This window comes from Tympanuchus pallidicinctus, unplaced genomic scaffold (assembly GCF_026119805.1).
Source record: "Tympanuchus pallidicinctus isolate F22 unplaced genomic scaffold, pur_lepc_1.0 scaffold16, whole genome shotgun sequence".
Classification (NCBI taxonomy): Eukaryota; Metazoa; Chordata; class Aves; order Galliformes; family Phasianidae; genus Tympanuchus; species Tympanuchus pallidicinctus.
In genome coordinates this window covers 8,672,356-8,692,128 of record NW_026294679.1, presented here as the reverse complement: position 1 = coordinate 8,692,128, position 19,773 = coordinate 8,672,356, and the positions used below count along the sequence as shown (strand labels likewise).

Genomic DNA, 19,773 nt, shown 5'->3' with positions numbered 1-19,773 from the left:
TAAATAAATAGAACAGTGCAAATAACAGAGCTGGTGTGTTAATGTGTTTCTTTTAATTATTTTTGTATATTTTGTTTAAGAAGTGTAGGTTAGTTTTATTATTGATTTTTCCTATTTGCATCTGATTTTGAAACCACAGGTTTTCTTTTTTATTGTGATGATTTTTAGCATCTTTAAAAAAGTAAACTGAGAACTATTTATTCTGAAGTGTTTGTGAGTAAAATAACTAGCAGTAAATGGTCATAGCTGTAATTTTTTTTGTTAAATAATTACTTGATTTGTAATGGCTGCGTTTTTATATTGTTTTATAATTCATTGTTATACCCATGAGTGACAGTATGATTTCTTCTTCTTTCTCTTATCTAGAGGGGAAATCAGACTCTGTCATTCAGTTATATAAGCTTCCCACAAAGTTAGTTCAGTCACCTAAATCAAACTAAAAAGTTATAGAAAGGTCAGGATTAAGTTAGAGGTTGCTAACCTGAATCTCTTCCCTAGCCTTTTTAAGCCCTTAGTGCTCCTTTTGTCTTTTCTTCACCTTGTATCACATTGTCCTCCTGTTAGATCTTTATTTCAGTTGAAGGCACCTGGGCTGCATCTTTCTTCCTACCTATACTTGGAGTCAGTTTCAAACACGTTGTTAAGGTCCCCTTTTTCCATTCTTGGCCTACACATACTGTGTTCAGCAGTGCAAAGCAGTGGCTCAGCATTAGTACCCTGTAAAGATCCTTGTTTAAAATGCATGAACTTCAGAATGAGTGTAAGGAAAATTTGTTCCTCTGCCTCCCCACTTTGGTGGTTTATTTTCTGCTTCTCATTCTGGGACAAACTTGAAGACTTCTTACTTTTAATTCATAGCTAGAATGAATTCTGTTGCTAATGTCACTTGCTGAGTTTCCTCCTCTTATAAACTAGTACCAAACTGCAAGGCATTTTGTATGTTTAAAAATGTCTTAGCTGGGACCTTTTCACCTACATGGGCTTCTTGTGCAGTCGTTTTTGGTTTGGCAGTGTTACGATTTTGAAATTCACATCAATTCCTGTACATGAGCATGAATAGGGTAGCTTTTTTAGGAGGAATATCCCTGAAAATTCCATTTTGGGAGTGCACCAAACATGCTTCCAGCCCTAATGGGGAGTCTAAACTGAAGATTGCAGTTTCAGAGTGCTTTGAACTGTGTGTGAAGTGAGGTTCTTTCACGAACAACTAAGATCTGTCCTGCATGAAAATATGAAATCACGTTCATATATTGTAGTTGAAAAACACCAAGATGTTATCTGCTCTGATACAGTTAGATGTATCATTTTGGAACAAGAATATCTTTTGAAGTCTTCACTTCCCTTTTGAAAGATTTGAGGCCTTTGCAAATTTTCATTCCGATTCTCTTGTATTTCAAACAAAGGAAACCAAGGTACAAACTCTTAAAGCCTAAAATCTTGTTATTAGTACGTTTGGACTGCTTCCATTTTGGGGAATTGTCTTTTCAAATACTATGGAAGAATAACTTATGATGGTTCATGTGTCAGTTCTTTCACCTGCTAGTTATCTGAACAGAAAATAAAGCTTCAGGTTTTCATTAGACACGATGCACTTAAAAAATCTTCAGCATTGTATTTATGCTATTAATTAATGATTAATGGCTGATATTTAATGATATTACATATCTAAGTCTTCAAATTTACTCAGTGTGTTTTTAATTTCAGTGCAAAAGTGACATGACTTCAGTGAAAATCCTGTTACCTAAGCAATAGGGAGTCCAAATCAGTTCTTGGAAATGTTCACCATGTCTGGTGTACCCTTAAGAAATCATTATTCTTTTCCCTGCTACTTAAGAGAATAGTTAAGAAACTATGGCATGCAATAGATCTTGATGTCCTTGTTATCAAATCAGATTATCAGCTTGGTTATATAATAATCAAGTTCTTCTATATGTCATGCTGAGGTGTACATTAGGTCTTTGCTGAAGAAGAAGCAGCTGTGTTTTAACAAGGAGATATGTTGTCAGTGACCAGCCCATTCTCTGATTATCCTCATACCTTTAAGCTCTATTGTACCTTTGGTTATAATTTGGCATGGATCTGACTTGGGCTGAAGTCCTTGAAATAATCCTTGCAACATTATTCTTGCTTTCAGATTTTTTTTTTTAATTTTTTTAAATTTTTTTTCTCCTGTAGATTGAGATCCTGCAAACTGGCTGGAATGCCTCATGGATGGGTTGTTTGGCTGTATGGTGGTAGAAAAGTCTTGAAATCCAACCATACTGCCCTGTGTCACATTTCTTAGGGGCAGTATTCTAGAAAGGAGTTGAGAATAGGTTGTCCTTCTGTAATTATAAACAAAAAAAGGAGGCATATGATAATAGCGTTTCTCTTGAGGCAGTTAAGTCAAATGCCTACTATGGAAAGTGGAAACGAATGTATTGCTTTGCTCCAACATGGAGTTGTACTGAAAGTTTGTTGTGCCTTATATTTTAACTTGTATGCAGGTTTTGTGTATGTTTTGCATTTTTTAGATCACTTCAGAAGAACTCCTCGTTGGTGTGTATTTAAAAACAGATGAACAAGTTTGTATTTATGTTTTTTGTTGGTTTTGTTTGGTATTTAAGAGGAAACAAAGACCTGTCCCCTGCCCCAGACAGTCAGAAAGGAATTCAGATTCTCCAAGAATGAAAATGTCGGTGCACTTCACTCTTGGACGTCACTTCAGAAATAGCCATATGAAGAAAAATGTGTGATTCACTTATTGACAGAGAAAAGCCAATAAACCCAATTTGATTCAGAAAGCTGAGAAACATTTTAATAACTTTTTTGACGTTTCTATGTAGTCCTTATTTACCTTATCAATAGTTATGGTGACATATGATTGTCAACTTTTTATATTAAACCAAACTAATAAATTAAACATGTTGTGTTTATACCTGATGAAAGCTGACGTTTTGGAAAGGTGTTAAAATATACTGACAGGTCTTGTTCATAAACTCCTTTGGTATAAATATGTAGATGACATCTTTAGATATTGTTTGTACACAGGCTGATAGGCAGGAAACGTTGACAACGTAACAAATGCAAATGTCAACCCCACAATTTAACCTTTCTGTGTAGGAAAAGATGTTAGTTTTAAGTTACATGTATCTTTTAACTTTATTTTCAAAGTTTTTTTTTTTTTGAGCCTGTTATCATTGCTGTTTCATGTGCCACTGGAAGTAATGCTGCAATAAGAAAGATTTGCACTTAAGAGCTTTTCTCTGTGGTGTTCCTACTTAAATGACTGAGGCTGAGAGGGTTGTATTTTCTCCTACTTCTTTTTATTCTTCATGTTTGTCTAATATCTTCTGAATCTCCCTGTAACATCACCTGCTTGTTCCTTACTTGCCAATGGTTCAGGGCTTGAAAGGGTAACTCCAGGGCAGTAAAGCAGTAATACTATTTTTTGCAATGTTAGAGACATTTGCTGTTCAGATTGCTTTGCATACAAAACGTTTCTGGTGTGACCTCTTTGGTGGTGCCATAGATCCTGTATGCTCCATGTTTGACTATTTCTGCAGCCCCAACAAGCTGTGTTGAGTACCGTGTCTTGCAGAAGTTACCTGCTTTATGCTTATCGGGGTTCTGAGGGCACCAATAACCCTTAGTGGCCCTCAGCAGTCTCTCCCCACCTCGCTGATGGCCCAGGTCTCCATTTAGCCCCTGAGCCATCAGCCCCTGTCCCAGTTATGATGGAGGACGCTGCTCTACAGTTTCCTGTGGCCCAGCTCAGCCCTGAGTCCCACTGAAGTCTGTAGACCATCTCAATCTCCCATTTTACTGGTGTGAGAAGCTTGAAGTAGGAGAAAACACATTATCCTCTTTCTGTAACTCTGGATTTTTGCTCTATCTCATGATGGCTAATTTCACAGCTAAGATGACTTTTCCATAATGTTCTCACTGCTTCTTCAGGCAGATCTTCCTTTAACACTATCAGAAAGAAACTGATGGATTGAAATGTGCTCGTAGATATTTCGTAGTGTTTCAACCAGCTCTCGAGTTGGAATCTTCAGCAATGAGGAATTCAGACTGGTTCAAATATAGGCTCTGTAACAGCTAAGGATATATCTGTATCTCAGCAATGATTCCTTGCACCTTGCTGAATGTGCTGTGCTGTGTGTGCACCAGACGGAGAGGTTAAGCAGAAGCTTGGGAAGCAGAGGTTGGTGTTAATTTGTTCCTGACACTGAACAGTTGGAAAAGCTGTTGCTGCTGTGGCAGGGATTGCAATTTGCTACATTTTACTAGTGGTGGTGGAAGTTACCACAGACTTTGTTGTTGTTTCCTTGTTTTCAGTGAGTTAAAGGATATTCACAGTCACAATTGGACCTCTGTGTTATGAACAAAAACAAAACTATATCAACAATTTTGGTGTTCTCAGAGTGCCTACAGAGGAAGTTAATGAAACTCAAAGTAATGGGAAGCTGGTGCAGGCATATAAAATTTAATAGATTTGGAAGGCTTCAGGTGTATTAAAAATAACTCTTTTCCAGAATAATTAACTACGTTAGCTTTGTATTGAATCAATCAGCCAATTAATGCAGTCCAGTGTTGTACTGTGGAAACTTTAGTAGCATGTTAATGAACACCAGCCTTTTGAGCAGAAATATTTCTGCAGTTAGAGCGACTTATGTATTACTTAAGGGTAGCTCACAAGACATTTTTCTGCTGTATATTATTTTCTTTATGTAAGTTAGATGGACAGATTTGGGATGTACATCTGTGATACTGAATAATTGACAGAAAACCCTCTGGTATTTGACTGTCCAAAGAACATGAAAGGTATACTTTACTTTGCAGCAATCTTATTCTGTCAGATGTTTGCATTGACTTTTTGAAACAGTTGGAGAAAATTGATAAGACTTAATGTAAATGAAACTGTTATATTTGATACTTACCTCCTGTTACCTCCCTGTGATACTAAGCAGTTCCCAATCGTGCAGTGAGCATGTTTTGCATGGTTCTTATTCAGAATGTTTCCCTGGGGAAATCGCTGAACATAGTGGGACAAAGCCCTTTCATGTTTAACTACCACTGACTTAGTTTCCTGAGTTATCTGACTAGGTGGGTTCATTTAATCCACTTCCTTTATATTGTCTAAAAATTGCCACCTTGTATCAGTAGAACCGAACATTTTGTTCTGAAAAGAAAATTACATCTTTCATTTCTAAACGATTATTTAGAAATACACTTTTGAGATTCCCCATAACTCTTGCGGAGTCTGGACAGCATAGCTACTGAGTAGTTCTGGAAATTGCCATTAATTAGCATCTTGGTTCCTCAGTTTTATTTAGTGGCTTTTAAGCTCAGTGAATGCCAGCTTCCTTTTCCTCCCTTAGGTTTTGTTGTTGTTGTGCATTTCCTTCTTAACAGAATGTTTGTTTAGGTAAATGTAAATGCAGTGAGTTTTGTGAACGTTACTCATTGGGGAAATAGAAATGAAATTTTAAAATATCATTAGGAATGCAAACAATGAATTCTTTCATTTGCTGTAGGCGTCTTTAGGTTGGAATGACTAGAAAAGGTTCTGGTTAATTAGAAGTAATTTGTTAGAAACCTGAATCTCTTTTTTTTTTATTTCCTAGATTAAAACTCAGTTCCCAGCTGGATGCTTATAAGTGCAGGAAATGTAATTGTGAGATGATTAATTGCAAAAAGATGGATAATTGGAGTTCATATGATATGTCAAATATGGCTAAACCGAAAGGTTTTCTGCATGTTGAAAGAAATTGGTTGAAATCTAAATTGCAGAGTATTGAGCAAGGAGTGTTTTTAGAGATTAATAATCACAGGTTGTTGCAGAAGGACTGGGCAGAGCTTGGCTGTGAACAGCTATACTCTCCCAGCCCTTTCCTGTTACTTTAGTTTATAATTAGTCAGGTTTTGGTTTTGTCCTCTTGCCTTTATTGCTGTATGTGAATTGGAGATTAGGAAGCACAGTAAGCATCTTACATCTAACACCAATGCTTAGAGACAAAGATATCTCCTCCTCTCCACTACAAGGGGCTCAGCCTTCTGTAGGATGACAGCTGAACAGTCCTAGTGGACTCATGAATTTGAGTGGCTTGTCTCACAGTCTGAGTGCTTTTTTTTCTACATATGTGTTTAGTATTTGTAACTTTTGCTTTGAGTCTTGTTTGTTGTCCCTTTTTTTTTTTTTTTTTACTGTGTTGTAATAATAATTCAAAAGGTGATACATGCAGTATAAACTACATTTTGCTTTTATTATCCTTCAGATACTTAGCAAAACACTGCCTGGTGTTTTAAATTACTTCTGCATTACTTTAAAATGGGAACTTATGTTTGAATAGCCTATTGTTCAGTTAGCTACTACAATGCATTTCAAACCACACAGCATTATTCTATTCACTGCATTTGGGGATCATATGAAATATTTGTTCCCTGCCACCCCCAGCCTATAAACTTCGTATCTCTATAAGGAGTTTCTAACCCTTGGAAATACTGCTTTACAAATTCAGCTAATGACCCAAATACAGCTTGTTTGTTGTGTATGAGTTGTATTAAAATAACACACTGTATGTGTATTGTCATTAATGATATGCTTATTTTGATAATGGAGCTGCAGTCTGTTAGTGTGTAGTCCTTGGGGAGATGCTGCATTTTTTTAACTAAGTATTGTTCTGGCTCCTTTCCTTGATTGGCCCAGAAATAGCAATCAGCTGGGGAGCAGGATGACATGCCTCTTAGCGATCCCTTTTATCTTTGAGATGAGTATCAACATTGTATGCTTCCTAATGGAAGTGTAATTTAATGAAATCTATTGGGTAAACATACTTCAGATGTTCAAAGGAGGTGACAAAATTTTTGCTGGCAGCCAGGACCTGGCTGGTTTCCAGCTTGCCTTTAGCTGCTATGCATATAGCATTGAGAGAGGCACTTAAAATAGGAACACAAAGTATTGTTTCTATTGTGTTTTGGGTTGTGGATTATTTTTTTTTTTCTCCATTTTATTTTTGTTAATTTTATTTCTGTGGTATTTGCCTTGTGCCTTCTGACATCTAGGGTTTCGTGGTAAAATGCTGCAGGAGGTGATGTTTCCCCTTTTCCCCCAAAATGCAGATAACGATTAAGCTCAGGGGAGATCAATGGCACAAAACATGCTACATATTGGGAAAATGTTTTAGGGGTGTCTGGACTGAGGAATCCAAATTGCTCTTAGTATTTCTGAGAAAGTAAGTTCCTCTTCAGACTGACAAAATAAACAATCCCATTTTAGAGATGGTGGCGGAGCATTTTGGTTTTATCAATAATAATTGCTGATGCAAAACTGTCCTTTATTATGTTTTATAACAGATGGCTGGGAGTGGAAAGAAAGCTGCTCAGGCTTCCACCTCCTCAGCTAGAGACAAGATTGTTAAAAGGAGACAGTTGTCCCGCTTACCAGAGCTACCTCCTCGTTACAGAGCACAGTGCTCCCCCCGTTTGCCAAGTGAACTTGGCAGAAAGACGAGCAAGGTTAAAACAGCAACGTTGTCCCTTTGAGTGGATGCTTATTGGGATGGCTGATGGGCCTTACTGCTCAGATGATCATGGTTTGGTAAAATGACGTATTTGAATGTAATCAATGTGTATTTGAAACACAGGTTTTTCTTCTTTGGATGTGAGACCTCAAGCAAGTTGTTTATCTTTGAAGACTTTCACAACGGACAGGACTGGGGAAAAAAAGAACATGCCTAGGAAAAAGAAAGTGGGATTGTGTGCCTTTTGCTGATCCTTCAGGTGTTTGTGGCTAAATCATGACTTTTAATTCTGGCCCAGTATGTTTTCTGCTTGATCTCATAAGGAAGTCTCATTCCTGAGCTTAAGTTGTCTCTCCCCAGTGAATGTGTGATATGACATATTCGATCACTGTGGTATTACTGCAGTAACAAGTGAGTTCTTTGGGCTGGAGAAAGTCATTGTCTGCCAATAGGGGGCTTATTCCAAAGGTTCCAACTTTGAGAACAAAGAAAAAGGTTAAATAACTGTCTCTGTTTGTAGTTTTATTTTGTTTGTGTTCCTTTTGGGGGACCAAGGATCAAAATGAAATACGATCTAAAACTGAGTAAAATATATTGTTTTTTTTTTAAATAACTAAATATGAAAGATGGAGGAAGAAAATTCAAGTTATGTCAATATAACTGTAGGCTATAATGACTTTACAAAGTAAATTATAATTACACTGAACTGCCTTCACTCAAAGTATCTTTGATTCCTCAGCCAAACTGCATATTACTTTAATGCTTCTTGTATTTTACAAACTTTCTGATGTTGCCCAAAGTTCATGCAAGATCCAGTTACATATTTCCAAAGTTGTTCTATATATGGAGTGCTACCTTGACTTGAGGCATCTGTGGGGTAGTTAAAACTATATATAATTTAAGACTATTTAATATATAAACACATTTTATTTAATTTTGTCCTTGCGTTGCTTTTGGAGACTGGTGAGGAGAGACAGCACACAGTTGAAATTACAGGCAGCAGTAAAGTTTATGACTTTTTAGTTTGTGAACCTAAAATAATTAAGAGATTCACTGAGCATTTGACTCAGTGAAAATAGTTGATCTATGGTTCAGGCAAAAATATTTTCCAAAATAAAAAGGATGAAAAAAATTGTGGAATGTCCAGGGTAAAGCCTAATGGTCTGCTTATTGGAGGCTGTCCTTCATATGATAAAATCCATTGAAGTGCCGTTTTTGAGGTTTCTCTACTGTTTTTGAGGACCAATTATCATTGTAAATAGGAGGCTTTGACTACTGTAGCAAAAAAAAAAAAACAAATTTGAAGTGATATCTTAGTGTCATAATGTATCTAAAGAAAGCATCATGGAGGAAAAGATATAGAAGCGAATGCTGTGGTATAGCATTTGAAGTGGTTGTTTTGTATAACCAAGTCATGAATGTGCATGCAGCTTTTAAAATGCCAAACCTGCAATGTTCTGACTGTACTTATTGTATCTACTCCTTGGTGAAATTAGGCTTGAACTAAGTCAAGCACTGGATCTTTGATTTTGGTTCCCCATCACCTAATTATCAGCTGAGAGTCCAAAGGGAAAGGAGATACTGCTGCAGGTTGGTGCAATGGTATTTAGTTTCCTTTCCCTTCTTTGCATTTAGAGGAAGGCACTGATTCAAAACTCTTTTCATCTTGATATTTTTCTGAGTTTTTCCTCCACCAAGGACATAATTAGGTGGTAGTCTGCTTTCACTATTCCCCTTTCTTCATCTTATTCCTCCTGATCTGTTTCCCCCTTTATATCAGTCCATGCTGCAGCTGCTTCATGCCACAGTGCAGAAGATTGAGCTGCTTCTGAGGCCGTTATCAAAGCTGCTTTCTCTCTAGGTCTATAGGAAGATGCTGAAGCGTTTCCTCTGACTACTACCATTGCCATCTTTGTCTTCTTTTTTCCCCATTGTCAAACCATCGTTTGTAGCTGCTGTGTTCTTTTACCTGTGGAAACTTAAAAGGTATAGGTTGGTATTTTTCAGAAAGGGCCCTGAAGGAGTCAGTGCTCAATCCTCAATGGCTTTCAGAGCAGAGCAGCTTAGACCTCCCTTAAAAATTCTAGTCTTATGTCTTTTCAGGTGAAATTTTCAAATTCTCAAGGGTAATCTGTAAAAGGATACATTGAAACTCCAGGGAAGATGAGTACCTCATTTCGTAGTTCAGGAGGGCTTGTTTTTTTAGATTAATAAGTGCTTTTGAAATTTTATCCTTTGACAAGGTCTTGTCTTAAGAAACATGTTTCAGACTTAGCAAGGTATTTGAACAGCCGTGAATTCAGTCATTTGCCATTTGGAGAATGTCATTGACATATTTTCTTTCCAATGAAGTTCCAGTGTGGTTGAGCAACCAATGTACCCAGAGTCTACCAGATAAAGAAATATAAATGGAAGCTTCTAGCAGAGTTAATCCTGAAGTCATTGGAGGAAGTCACAAAAGTAGCATGAAAGGTTTCAAAGTGCTCTTTCTTACAAAGAATGAGGATTCATAAACTTCTAGAATGCTACCTTGTGAGTGTCTTTAGGAAGTGATGATCTTTTTCTGGGGCATGATTCAAGATGGCTCTGCAATCTGGGAAGTACTTACTGGTGGGAAAAAAAAGGAAACCCATTTCTGATTAAGTCTTTCCCAAAGGGGGTGAGTTTTCCTATTTTAAAATGAAGCAGAGTATATTGATGATGAGATTTGAAGTGGAACTGAATTTATAGCCAACAGAAGGATACACTTAGATTTATATACAATGTTGAGTAAAGTATTATAGATACTGGAGGTGTACTATAGGTGAAGCATAGTTCTTGTATTTTTCCTGTAGGAATCTATTGATTAGGGTGGGAGAGCTGGAGTATCTTGGAAAGTCAGTATAGAAGTATATTACTTTTGAAATCTCTGTCAAACACTTGACATTATTATTATTAGGTGTTTATTGCCTTAAGGCTCTAAGTCATTGGTATATCCCTAGCATCCATGAGAATGCCTGCACTGGAATGTACCAAAAACCCACATAGCTTCTTGATATTTCTCTATGTAAGTAAGTAAGAGATCACTGAGAAAGAGTGCAGTGGTTAATAATAATGGTATTAGTAGACACTGACACTACAGCAAATAGGACTCTGTAGTTCTGGTTCACATTAACATATTCCTTCACTTGGTTTAATTCGTTTAATCTTATGTAACTGGACAATATTATTTTGTGGGTAGAGGTAGGTGCTTCTCTTGTACAGTTAGTAGTGAAGTCTCTTGTTTAGTAAGTTAATGTGGCTCTGAAGTTATATAGTGTTCTCTGCATTGCATGGATTTTAATTTATTTATGTGTTTATTGCCTTAAGGCTATTATCTGCTTAGATTTGAGCAGATGTTTGGAATTATAAAACACATGAGAATATCTGTTCCCAAGGAAAATAATTTAGGAAATACTTCATTAGGGTTGTACTTTTGTTTACTCTGTGGATGTGTTTATGCATATCTGCACACCATTTATGCTCTGTCTGGATAAAGCTTTTACTTGGGGCTCAGAAACATCTTGTTGGACTTCCACAAAGACGCAAAGAATTGCAATTAATCATTTATCTGCTAGGTGTCAGCAAAGGTTCTCTTTAAGATAAATAAATTAAAAATCGGATGCATTCATACAGCAGATCTTGAGGATGTGTGACTCAAATCACTTCACAGGGTGAGAAGGAGTTTCTAAGGATATATTCAGGGAAATAAATATTGCTCAGCATCTAGAACGTAAAGCTGCACTTCATACCCTTCGTTTAATGAGTTCACTCCATTGCATTTTTCTTGATGTATGCAACTTTGAAACTCTCTTTAATTAATCAAAATGAACAAGTTTACTGTGTCTGGAGATGCTTTGGTAGATTTCCATTCAGAAAATGTTCTTGTAGCATAAGAGAGAATGAGTTTGATGGATTAGGTAAAAAAAAAAAAAAAAAAAAAGGTAACGAAGGATGAGAAGAAACAGTCAATTTTCACAGCAGAGGAAACTCAGCAGTGGATCTTTGCAGTTTCCCACTCTTGTATTTGTAGATGATCTTAATACGTAGATGAAAGAGTTGACAAAGTTACTGGTGGTGCCAAAATATTTAGTATAGGAAATGGGAAAACTTAATGAAGTATTTCAGACGTTTCTTGGGGTACTGAGTGTTGAACTTTATAGTTATCAACAATTAACTTTACTTATAGGTGATACACCTGGAAGTAAAACAATTCTAAGTTCTGTCTTACATTGGTTACACGTAAGCAATCCATGTTAGCACATGACTGTCGTCTTTGAAACAGTGGCACTTAAAATCCATACAGCAACCAACTATCAGACTTCCGGAAATGAAAAATTTGTGTTGAGAGTTCCTTAGGATTTTTTTAATCTAGTTGTAGAAGTCTCCAATTAAAGAAATAAACTTCTCTGGATAACACTGGATAAAGTCTCATTTGCCATTAGATGTTATAAACAAATTGAGAATCCATACTGCCTATTGTGATTATTACTGGTCTTGTCTTGTATCTAAGTTGTTTAAAAGTGCTGTTCCTGCTATTTATTTATTTATTTTTTTTGTCTGAAGCAATTTTTGGTCTACTATTGAGTGTTCACTCAGACTATTAGTGTTTTTAGTATGACTGTGTAACTGTACAGTAAGGCTAATATTTTCCTCTTAGCAATTTTATTAATGAGAAACAGTGTTGTACAATATTCCTGTGTTACTTGGAATTCAGTAGAGCTCAAATAACTCCCTCGATCTGGTGACCATGCTGCAGCAGATGCTTTAAAGGGAGAAAGATGTCTTCTCTGCCCAAAGAATTTAAGTATCTGACCTTCACATTAGCTTTGTTAGTGAAGAATAAACACTTTGTGATATGCAAACTCACAGTTATTTGACTTATTTTAAACCAAGCCAATATTTTATTTACCTAGGTTATGATGCTAATGATACAAAGCTTTAAAACTGAAGTACTTGATCTTTAGGCTTCCAGCCACGTTCGTCATTTAATTGCTATGTCAGAGAGCTTCTTCATGCGACCGCATAGCTGGTGTTCATGTATTCCCTGTTCATTCAGTAGGAAAATATGGTAGGAATGCTGTCACCGTGGAGTGAGAAAAATTCGATATTTTCCCCAAATTGAGTCATTAGTGAGAACTTTTCCATTCAGATTTGGGGAGGCTTGTTTTCCTAAATTCTTTCATTGCAGAGAAGTGCTGTTTAAAAAGTAATTAGTCAATTGCTTTCTTACCCTCTCCCTCATAAAGCTGTCCACCAGAAGATTTCATCCCATGCCCATTTACCAAAATCCATATTGAGAGATGTAGGTAGATTTTGTTTTTCTATCTTTCAACTTGAATTTAACTGAATTTAACAGAATAGTGTTATAGTTTTAAAAACTTCAGCCCTTGACAGAGAAATATTTTTCCCTATAAATGAGAAGAAAATGACCGCAAGAAGTAGCTGAATGCTTGTGTATATTGAAAAACTTCAATACAACTTAAATATTCTCCTACTAATTCTAATATAAAGACACATTACTATTATTTTAAATAAAAAATCATGTCTTGATTGCAAACCACAAACCATGCAGGTATTGATTAAATATCACTGCTACTGTCACAAGAACAACTGTAAACAGATTTAGTAACAACTAGAAAAAATGTTATACTTCTAAATGTCTTATGAATATTACAGGAAGTAAAAAAAAAATAAATCACAAATTAAAATTAAATCAGTTTTGCTTTTTCCCTTATCTCTTTACTAAGTAAACTAGAATGTAATAGGTATGTACCTGTGCAAGTATATTGCCTGTATTATGTATGTTGCCTTTCATTTTGCTCTTTAGATGCATAGTTTCCTTTCTAGACCTACTCTCTGATGTAGTCATGTAGAGATCAGGCTCCTCAGTACAAGGAAAGGCAAGGTTTATCATCACATCTGTCTGCTGGCCGTTGTGGTAACTTCTAAAATGTAGATTGGCTTTGGAGAGCAAAGAAAAAAGTGCAAGAGGGAAAGAGACAACCTTATATTTATGCTCACCCCTGAAAAATATAAGACGACCATCAAATTTGTTTAGGCTAATCATGATTCTGTGATGATGTTCAAAAAAACCATCTTGACTGTGCTGTATTAGGGCTGAGGCTAAGATGCTGAGTGTTTGCAACTGCTGTTGAACTCAGGGCTCAGTGACCTATTTGTCACCTATATTTATTTAAAAAGATTGAAAGTGACATGGCTATTCTGTATTTTCTACAAAACAATGTTTTCACAATTTTGTTGCTATTAATTACTAGTGCCTTATATTTATACTATTTATATGCAAATGATTTAATTAAGATAGAGGTTGAGCTATGGGCCCTTAGTGTTCCTCTGCTCTTTCTTTTGTTCTGGTTCCTCAAACTGAAACAATTTCAGGCAGTGAATGCATAGTCAAGGCCTTCTTTCATACCTCATACCAGAAGAATGACATGTTTTGCAGTGTTAGCATTTATAAATGGGGAAATACAAGTTGAAATGCCAGTTCCTATACAATACAGTATCTTTCTTATAACTCGAGATGGAAAAATTGGAATCTTGAGTTCTGTTGTGAATAGTGAGGATGCTTTCCTGGGGCTTATCAAGAAACTGACGAAAAATGTCGTTATTGGTCTCCAGTCCAAACACAGTAGAAGTGGGGTGGAAAAATACAAACCTCCCATGCTCTCAGGGCTGTAACCAAGTTACCCTGTAGGAAGCACACTCTTTTGTCTTTGAACTGTAGTTATCAGGATTTCTGTCCTTTTAGCTCATGGATGACAATATCACATGCTTCTCAGAAAGACCAGCCTAACTATAGCTCTACCCTTTCAGTAGTCAGCTGGGCTTAGTCATTCTGTTTAAGAGTTGAGAATCTATGAGGCCAAGAGAGAACCACTGAAAGATACTAAATGAAGATGAGTGAATTGCCAGCACAGAGGAGCACTTAAGTGAAGAGGTGACAAATAACTTTTTTGAGCAAATTCTTAGCTGCATTCAGCAAAGAAACAAACTCTGATGCTGATTTGCATTTCCTCCCCTTTGCTTTGTGATGACTGGGATTCATTATGGAGCAGGAAGCTTATGCAGCCAGCATATGAAGGACATGGTTAGTTTTTTAATTCGTGTCACACTCAATTTTGTGCTACTATTTCACATTACTTTTTTCTCATCGTGATAATTTATAAGGTAATACTTCAGGAATCATGCAGATGTAAATGAAGATTCCTTTATTTGTCAGAGAAGGAGATGTGAAAATAAGTGAACAAATTAAGTTTTTTCACCAAGTTAAAAAAAAAAATCTGAAATAAAAGAATATTAAAATCAGCAGAACAGAAACTTAAAAAATCATTTAGACATATTTCATTCTAATTAGCTTGCAGATGAAAGTTTCTTTTTAAACTGCTATAATCCATAAAAGAGAAACAACTCCTAGTTCAGATGCTAAGGTCTGTAGAGTACTACCAAGTTTCAGAGGGAAAGTGTTTTCAAGGTCTTTTCATGAATGGTTTGTTATGGAATGGGGTCACTCTAAGAGGAATAATTACAGAGTGATCAGAAGATTTCTTTGAAAAGATTGTGCTAGACCTTCTGTGTGGTTTCTGTGAGAACAGAAATCAGTTTTGCTCCTAGGGTGGGCTAACAAAATGTATTGTGTTTTTGCAGCTACTTCTATCTTTGCCCCAAAAGATGCACGCGTCACCTTGCCGTGCTCTCAGCCTCTTGAAGGTCATTGCCTAGAAACCAGGTCTTGGAGTTGTTAGAAGTACAACATACTGCTGCACCATTTGACCAATTGCAAAAGTTTACTTTTGAACTCTAATGAATCTTTGCTTATCTCCTCTCTTAGTGCTACCAGTTGCTAAATAATTAATTAGTCTTTGATTGTCCCTCTATATGTGCTTTTATAAACTTATTTGTATTATTTTGTGTGGTATTTTATTTGTAGCCAGTGTTTTGTATCAGAACACAGAGTTACTAAATAATTAGTTTGAGAAATACTTTTTCACCCTTTGTGTCGAGTTCGTACCGTGGATTTGTGATCCACAGTAATTCTTATTCATTTTGAATATAGTAATTTGTTCCTGTCAGCAGAGGGGCTGGTTTCTTGTTTTAAATTGCTGACTTTTGTTTTTGTTGGCGTACTCCCCAATGCAATTTGAACTTGTAACAAAACTCTATTTGTATGACATTTCATCTGGATAGGTGCTCTGTGTTGCCTAACAGTACACATTGGGGTCCCCAAGATAAAAGCTGACTGAATGCCAAAATTTTAGCAGAGCTTGTATGTGCAGATAGCAAAGGTAATCCACGTTCCTTGGGTCTGTAAATCAACCAAAGAAGAAATATGCATGCACACCATTCTCTGAGATAGTGGACTGGTAGTTCCTTCTTAATAATAATAAGGAATATCTGACCTCTGAGAACAATGGAGAGCTGACATAAGGAATACTCCTTTGTGAAACTAGAAAGATAAGAAGATTCTTAGAAAAATACAGAATGCTTCTCTCCACACTTCACAGATAATGCCTAAATAAATTAATCATTGGATCTAGTTTATGGCAATATCTAATCTGAAGGGTTTTTGTCTGTATAGGACATAGTTCATATTATTATAGAATTGAAAGTAGGTCCATAATACAGTGGAATAGGAAACCCAGCCACTGTATCTTGGCTGTATTTTTCAGGCTGATACAGACAAATATGCTCTCTTTAGTGGCTATCTATGAACTATCATTTTGGAAAGCAAGTAGTGGTTGCTAATGATATCTTGCAAGTATTTTTTCCAAGATAAAAATAGATACTAAAATAATTTCTGGAGTTAACACCTCTGTGTTGCTCTTCTGGACAAATGCAGGACAGTGTTTTCCCAAGTTGACGGCCATCCAAGGCATGAACTTAGTCTTGAAGACTTCTTGATGGTTGAAATGTGTTACTGTCAGGGCGAATGGTGTACACTTTGATACTTGGAAATTCTCAGGATATCTTTGGCTGTCAAATAATTTTTTATAGACATATGTGTTCATAAATGTCTTATACATTCACTTACGAGTATCTCTTGAAAGACCCTAATTCTTGCTGGTTTCTCTCAACTCTGTAGATTTATTGATCTCTTTGATGTTGTGAACTTGCATTATTTTATGCCTTGCAAAATCCAGGTAAATAAGTAATATAAGCCATAGATAGTTCATCATATAGTGTATCTAAGATCAACTGGAAAATTGTATTTTGCATTTTTTTCTCGATCTTTCAGAACAAAATGCATTTTACCTCTCAAGTACTTACTGTCTTGCAATTGAAATTTCTCCATCTCTTGCAAAAGCTTTTGCCATTCTATGAAATACTTCCAACACACAAATTGATAATCAGTAGATTTTAAAGAGAATACTGGTAGATTTTTCATAGTCCTGCAACCAGTAAATTACCTTTTGTGGTCAAAGTGAATAGTACTTTGAATGTTGTAAGTCATGCATTGTTTTGCTTATATACCTCAATTGCATCATTTGGTTTATATATTTCCATTTAATGGAGGAAAAAAGTGAAAAGTAAACTAACAATCACCTGAGCTTTTTCTCTGGTGCCGCTTCTCTCGAAACTTTTAAACATGTTGTGATCCTGGTTCTAATGGCAAATGTTCTCCTACAGAACCATGAAGTCACCTGTGGTAGCAATGAGTAACATAGCTGTGAGCCCACTGGCAATGGATAAATAGCAATGATGGCATAGGCTGTGAGAGACAACAGGTCCTGTTCATTGTATGGCATTTCGTACTGGGTGGGGGCTGGGAAGGAAATCAGGAGAGGATCCAAACAACTGAGCAGAGTGAAGGTATCAACAGGCAATGGCAAAATGGCTGTCCATAAGAGAAACTGAAGATGTTTCATCGCACTTTAGAATCATAGAATCATAGAATCATAGAATCACCAAGGTTGGAAAAGACCTAAAAGATCATCCAGTCCAACCGTTCACCTATTCCCAATAGCTCCTACTAAACCATGTCCCTCAATACAACATCCAGCCTTTCCTTGAACACCCCCAGGGTCGGTGACTCCACCACCTCCCTGGGCAGTCCGTTCCAGTGCCTGACCACCCTTTCCGAAAAGTAATACTTCCTCATGTCCAGCCTGAATCTCCCCTGCCGTAGCTTGAAGCCATTCCCCCTGGTCCTATCACTAATGACACGAGAGAAGAGGCCGACCCCCAGCTCACTACAGCCTCCCTTCAGGAAGTTATAGAGAGCAATGAGGTCTCCCCTGAGCCTCCTCTTCTCCAGGCTGAACATGCCCAGCTCCTTCAGCCTCTCCTCATATGGCCTGTGTTCCAGACCCCCCTTTGTGATGCATCGTGATACGTTTTGCACTGGAGAAAGAGTGACAAATTGGGGAAAGAAGGTACAAACTGTGAGAGGTGTAAAACTCATGAAAGACAGAAAGAAAGGAATGATGGAGGACATCACCTGACTGCTTGGGAGAAGTGATTGCTCTCATTCTCTGTATCTTTCTGTGAATATGTTTTGAGGTTGAAATTTTAACCTGAAATTATGAAATAAATGTTGGCTGTCAGTGAATGCTTTGGAATAAAAAATATTCAGATCTGTTACATAAGTGGATTTTTTTTTCCCTCCATTTCATCCATTCTTTCTGTGTAGGTTTTGTATGTCTGGTTCATGAATTGGAGTTGGAAATACTATGTTGCCATATGCTATCTAACTTTGTTTTCTTTGCATCAGATCATCTTTATTTGATGTGAACAGCTTTGTTATACTAGAAGTTTCTAAACTGTGCCACACAAGAACAGCTGGTGGGGTGGAGGGACAGATGTTTGGTCAAATGGTACTGGGGCTTCCTTGCAGTTCAAAGGAGCTGTGTAGATATATAACGTGACTGTAGAGTACAGTTCTATTTTCTAATCTGAGTAATTTGAATATTTGCTGGAGTTTGTGTAGAGACTGGGAGAGCAACGGACGTGTATGAACATGAGCTGGAAACTGATTCTTTAGAGAATCTTTCTCTTACTATGGAATTTACCCTGCAAAGCTGTTTGAGAACTGCTGAATTAAATTCATATTGCTTAAATGGTGGTCAAAGGAAAAGATTTTACAATATTCTGTGATAGTAATTGTATTTAATATTTGAAATGTTACCTTCTTTCTTTGGAGTTTCTCTTTGGTTTTGTACAAATTAAAATTGCTTTGGAATTTAATCTTGGGCCTGGTATTGACATCTGAACATCTTTAATCTTGTGTATGAATGTGTGTTCAGTTGCTACTTAAATAAAAGAAGTACTGTGTAATTGGTAGCCATCAAAATTTAATAGGTGTGAGGATCTAGATGTACCTTATACTGAGGAAGCCTCTAAACTGCTGGTCATCAGCAACTGGCAGCACCTACTGAAATGAGAATCGTGCTGTACCTGCTCTGTTCCTTAAGATTTCCCTTTGTTGTATGTTAATGGTCACTGCAGGAGGCAGTATAAGTACTGGACTAATTGAAGTTGTGACTGATATGGCAGTCTTTGTGCACTCTATGCTCACAATAAAGTGAGATTTTCCTTAAGGTTCGCACTATATTGTCATGGCAGGGAAAATCTAGGCAGCTATAAACAAGATCAGTAGAAATGTGTAAGTATTGTTGGTGACAACATATGTGCAGGGGCAAAATAGAACTTCACACTGGGTTTTTTTTTAGTTTGGACATCAGTATTTACTGGGAAATGAGCTACTGCGAGTATCAGTGTTTCTCATTCTTTTTATTCTATGTTGGTCCATTCATAGGGAGCCTTTCTGATTATGATATAGTTAAGGGGAAAAATAACAAGTTAGCTGAAGCCTGTCAGAAAGACACTTTAAATGTCAAATACTCTGCAAATAACAATATTTTATATAAATATACTGTCTTTCTGTTATACTGTGTTGAATGGCTTAAGACTTAGCTTTTGAAGAATTTAAGCAAATAGGGTGGAATTGGGATGGGAATTTTTGATGCAGATGTGTCCATAAAATATTTTCCATTCATTTTATACATATTAAGAAATGAATATTGGTTATAAGTATTCAGACTGAATGAGGGAGAAGGAGAACTCAAATGAGGAGGCAGTATAAAAAGGAGGACTTCAGATAGATGAATTGTAGGTAGCGGATTAGTTACTGACTTTTATCTCAGGTAGTGTAAAGCAATAACTGCTAATCATCATCTTGTGATAAAACTAGAAAATGCCATGTCTGAACATTGGGCTAGTATTTTATCATATT

General features: G+C 36.6%; 1 protein-coding gene across 6 annotated transcripts in view; it reads left to right on the top strand.

Annotated features, from left to right (window-relative positions):
- The window catches only part of VTI1A (vesicle transport through interaction with t-SNAREs 1A), a 251,260-nt gene that overhangs the window by 21,865 nt on the left and 209,622 nt on the right, over nt 1-19,773 (top strand). The window contains exon 4 of one of the 6 annotated variants that reach the window (XM_052677449.1): nt 2,609-2,825. The exons of the other annotated variants lie outside the window; for them this stretch is intronic. Within the exon in view, the coding sequence (XP_052533409.1) occupies nt 2,609-2,713 (105 nt within the window). The 3' untranslated portion in view covers nt 2,714-2,825. Of the gene's footprint in view, nt 1-2,608; nt 2,826-19,773 lie in introns of those variants that run through there. 6 annotated transcript variants of the gene reach the window in all.